Genomic DNA, 5189 nt, shown 5'->3' with positions numbered 1-5189 from the left:
TTTCTCCTGACCAAATCTCAATTCCTTTTAACAAAGTGAGCAAAGCATGCTCTTATATGCAGTCATTTTCATTTTGTTCTTTGACAAATATTCCTTCTTGTCAGTGTACCATAACATCTCCTACCTTTATACCCATCAGCATTTGTACATTTTAAACTTTTTTCTGCTCTTTAGTTGAATTCTGCTAATTACATGGATTCAAATATTTCAAAGAGTTTTAAGGATTCAATCCATATTTATATTAATTTTCAAATCAATATTTCTCATTCTACATTTCTTCTAACAATCAATGAGAATCATTTGAGTTATTATCCAACAACACGGCATTGTCTATGTATGTATGCATGGTCTACATACCTAAATATAGGAATGTTCACATCCCTATGAATGTCATCAGAAAAGTAGTTATCATATGTACTAACTTATAATGGGAACATTATAAGGGTTCATCAGTGACACCGTCAAAGTAAACAATCAAAACCCATGTGGTAAAATGGTTACTGGCCCTCTCCTTTCATCACTTATGCTTTGATCACCTTGTGGGTTGCAACATACTCTACATGGGGTTGCAGTTGTACAAGCATTAATGAACAGGCCTTGTCATAACCATGTAACACCACGGCTTCATCAGCTGCATTGGTTTCTAAGAAGTTCCCAAGTGTAATTCGGGCTACAGGTATTACCTACAAAACCCTGCTTGACCCAGGTGTTTTAGAGACCCTCAATCTCTTGAAGTGCCTGTGCTGTGTGATTAGACAGAGCTGACTCTTTGGGACTTGTTGAACAAGCAATGTCATCTGGCAGGACTAGGGAAGCTGGCCTTTTTTATTATAGTATTTGCACCCTGAACCACCACCCTCTTGGAAATTCAGCTCCTCTCAACTCCTTCTGCTTTGAAATGAACTCTAAATTCTTGGCTCTTTTCCTAGGCTTGGATTAAGCACTCCCCTTTGTGGGGGAATGATGTGGAAAAGTGTTGTGGAAAACTGCTGCATAACTTATAGAGGAGAAGAGACCACATGGATCAATTAAAAATCATTGTTGACTGCAAAGGAATACCGATCAGCTGTTTGTCAGCTAGCAGAGCATTGGAGGTACTCAACAGCATGTCTTCCGGGACAGCAGTGAATTGATTTACTTTTTTAAAAATGCCAACAGGCAGCAAAGGCTGCTTGGCAGGTTCTATGTTGTGCCTGCCTGCCTTAGGGTATATATGTTCTTTTCTTATATAAAATTATTTGGTTTTATTTATTTATTGTTTTTTTTTAATTCTGTGAATCTACTGTGAGTTCCCCTCCTCCCTACACACACATGTTTAAGGAGCTGATTTTAAAACTCAACACACACAAAAATCTGTATTAGCAGTCAAAAGCAGTCAAAAGAAGGTTCAATACTATCATGCCTTAGGATTACCCCAAATCAATGCAATCATGTGGAGGGTCACAATAAGTATTCACTTTAGGTCTGCTACCAGCCTTTCCTAATAGATTAGGTAACCCATCATATCTGATAGGGTGACCTCTGTACTATACGGATTTTGTCTGTTTACTTCAGTGATTAAACTACTGACAAACTTCCATTATGCATTATCAATTTCACAAAATTCCTAAAATATATTTTTTACAAATATATTAAATAGCTCAAAGGGATGTTGCTTTGTCTTACTCCCCACTCAACCTTGCACTATTCCCTTAGCACTCTTAAGAAAAAGTTCCACACTTGGGCAAAAAATCCATAATTCAATGCTATACCATTTTATTTATATATGTTCTAAATTATCAAATGCACTAATTTACCCCATGCCTCTAATAGCAATGCCACAGTCAATCATAGTGTATTTCATATAAAATAAAGTTATTGCACTTTTTGTGAAATTTGAAAAGCTGTTTGCAGGCTTGATGGATAATTCCCTTGTCAAACCCTTAAAGAAGGATGGAAAGAGAACAGGGATAGAAGAATGGTGTGTTCTTGCTGTATCTCCTCTTCAGGAACTTGATCTGCCCAAAAGCTTCAGAACAAAACCTTTTTCCCGTGTCCCTTCTCTACACACTTTTCAGGAAAAAAAAGCCCTGCTGAATCAGCTCTAATTTTGCTTAGTTGCATAAACAGAGATTTTGATTTTCAAATTCTTGGCAAACTTACTGGAATAGTTTACGTAGAGTGCAAAAGAAAAAAAGGCACGAACTCTTCTTGGAAGAGTGGGAAATGTAAAAGTTAGGATGTTCAGAACATTCACAAATGTTCAGCCATAGATAAAAATGAACTCTACCCTTACCTGCATCTCTATTTGTCGAGGCCTATCCCCTAAATCTACTGACCTTGAGCAAAGAATAAGAGGGGAAAAGAAGTGAATAGTCTCACCTGCATTATTTCCTCATAGCACAGGATGAGAGTATTGAATTCATTTTGATGTGTATACCAGCCTTTCACATGATCGAAGACCGAACTGCTAGCAACTGTTGATTCAAGCAGAGAATGGAAATAAGAGTGGTAATGCTTAAGTTAATTCTGATTCCTCACGTGAGCTATGAGGAAAATATTTCTCTTTTAAATATTATATACACAAAGCCAATGTCAGTAATTCATAATGATTTTGAAGATCACTTCTTTTTAAGCAGCATGCATTATAAAATTAAAATAAGAACTCTTTGAAGGCCCTGTCTTTGGAAATGGAAAACATTGCTAAGGCTACCAACAATATTTTTTGCATTTTAAGGAGTACAAGTGGCCATCAACTGTTTGTTCAGTGACTGTTTGAATTTATGACAGGGGAATGAAGGGGCTTATGACTCTTGCCCGAATTTATGACTGCTGCCATGCTCCCATGATTGTGTGAACAAACTTTGGGCTCTTGGCAATCCGCTTGCTGCAGTGGATTCCCAAATATATTCTTCCCATACTGTCCCACTGGGTCCCTGTGGGCTTGGGCCTGCCTCACATTGCGCTGGGAGCCACATCCTTCTTCCTACTTCCATCACCGATCAATCACTTGCCATTTTGGTGTTAATGTAGTAAATTGAACAATTATTAGAATAATGATTTGTCTGCATAACTACAATAATGATGTGTCTGCATAATTGCTAGAACAATGATGTAATGCATAATCATTGGGAAAATTCACTGGGAAAGTTCTGTGTCAGTAATATGTGGCAACCAAATGCGCTTTGCACATGGATACTTTGTATGTAGCAAAACCTTCCATTGTATGCCTGTGAGAAACGCTTCTAATGTATCACAGTGTGTATTTCAATGTGTAGCCCTTTGTTCTTTAAGGAGGGTAGTATAAAAACTGAAGTCTAATCCCGCCCTCCTTGTTCAGAATTGCCTATCTCTAATATGCTCTGAACCTTGCGCAAATAAGCTTCTCTGCTAAACCCCTCTGGAATTCGTAAGAGTTCTTTCATTTTCCACAAGAATTTTGGCACCTCCAGATGGGACTCTTATTAAGAGGCCATTGTCCTGCCAGACGGACTGCCCTGGGGGAAACCCCTCTCCTATCGGTGATATCTCCAAGCCGGCTCCGTGGCCTTTGACTACGGGGAGACCTCGACGGGAGGAAAGGGAATTTACCACCAGCGAAGCATTCCAGTCAAGGATCCACTGAGGGGAGCAGACAGGTCTTTTAATCCACAGGAGGGTCTGGAACGCCTGCAGGCAAGTATTATAAAAAGGGGTACCTGATCCCATTTGGGTCAGAAGAGGGAATTGATCAATCCCTAAGAAGACAAAGGTGGCGTCCTTAAGTCTTCAATAGGTAGGATTGTGTGGGTGGATAAACCATCGCAGTTCCTTCTGAGTGACCGTTGGAAATTTCCGGGGCTCCAGGTCGATGGTAGTGTTTTAAGGTAGGATGGGAGGAAAACAGACTAAGGAGGGCGTTGGTCAGACGCCACTCCAGTGTATGTTGGCAAACTTTAAAAAAGGGTTTACTAGGGATTATGGAAATCCAAGACCAAATCCAGCCATGTTAAAAAGATTCTGTGAATCTGAATGGGTTGCCTTTGGCGTAAGGTGGCCCAAAGAGGGATCGGCGAATCCCGAACTCGTGGCATGGGTTCATCAAATTGTGACTGGAAGGGGTCATTGGGACCAATATCCTTACATAGACCAATGGCAGATTAATATTACAGAAAAGCCTAAATGGTTAGCTAAGTGTCAAATTGAATGTGCTAAGATATATTTGGCAAGCCAAAAAGCAAAACCTCACATAAAACCTAAGATTCTGAGCCAGGAAGACAGGGAGGAACTTGCCAGACCCCCTCCCTATGTTCCTAGAAGAGAAGAAGGCGGAATTCATCAGCAACACCCCCCCTTAGAGGCTCCTCTGGCTGAAAGGGATGAAGTCCACCTTAAACCAGAAGCCGGAGCGGAGGAAGAGATAAAAATAGAACAGGGAGTTCAAGAGCAAACACAGGACTTGGATAGAGATGAAAGAGAAACACCCGTTTCTAGCCGGACAAGAAATAAAAACTCAAAACCAAAGATAGAAGAAACAATAGCCCCTTTAAGAGAAATTTTGGTTCCTGGACCAGACAACTCAAACGTCTCAATGCTGCAATAAGTTCCATTTACAACTACTGATTTATTAAATTGGCGTCAACAATACGGGCCATTTTCAGAAAAGCCTCAAGAGATAATAGATTTATTTTCTAATATTATTCAAACACATAAACTCACGTGGGATGATATGCAGCAACTTATTTCTACATTACTAGATATGGAGGGAAGAGAGAAATATAAGTTGGCTAAATTAAAAGTATTAGCCAGAAGACACCCAGAGGGAGGAGCTACTTATCAAGCAGACAGAGAAAATGCAGCCTGTGAACAGAGGCCAAGCTGGCAAACTAATAATTTACAGCATCAAACATTGTTGCAAAATTATAGGCTGCTATGCTTAGAAGCTCTGAGAGAAGCCGCCATCCATCCAGTTAATTATGCCGCAGTAACTAGTATTTGGCAAGAAAAAAATGAAACACCAACTGCTTTTCTCAGCCGACTGATAGAAGCTTATAAAATAAATACTGGACTTGATATGGAGTTGGCACAAAACTGCCCACTCCTAATTGAAAGATTTATTACCCAAAGTGCCCCTGACATAAAGAGAAAGTTACAACGTACAGAGGGGGCCTTAGGGAAAAATATTGCAGAGATTATGGAAATTGCTCAAAAAGTCTTCCGTAATCGTGACA

General features: G+C 39.7%; 1 protein-coding gene across 1 annotated transcript in view; it reads right to left on the bottom strand.

Annotated features, from left to right (window-relative positions):
* Positions 1–2456, bottom strand: part of LOC107300255 (amine sulfotransferase-like) — a gene marked incomplete at its 5' end in the record, with an annotated part of 8382 nt that extends 5926 nt beyond the window's left edge. Inside the window, one exon of the mRNA XM_015829593.1 lies at positions 2362–2456. Coding sequence (XP_015685079.1) covers positions 2362–2456 — 95 coding nt within the window. The remainder of the gene's footprint in view (positions 1–2361) is intronic.
* Positions 2457–5189: the final 2733 nt, after the last annotated feature.

The sequence above is a fragment of the Protobothrops mucrosquamatus genome, unplaced genomic scaffold (genome assembly GCF_001527695.2).
Source record: "Protobothrops mucrosquamatus isolate PMUCROS unplaced genomic scaffold, P.Mucros_1.0 scaffold6483, whole genome shotgun sequence".
Classification (NCBI taxonomy): domain Eukaryota; kingdom Metazoa; phylum Chordata; class Lepidosauria; order Squamata; family Viperidae; genus Protobothrops; species Protobothrops mucrosquamatus.
Note: the sequence above shows the minus strand (reverse complement) of the source record. Positions and strands in the feature narration are given on the sequence as shown.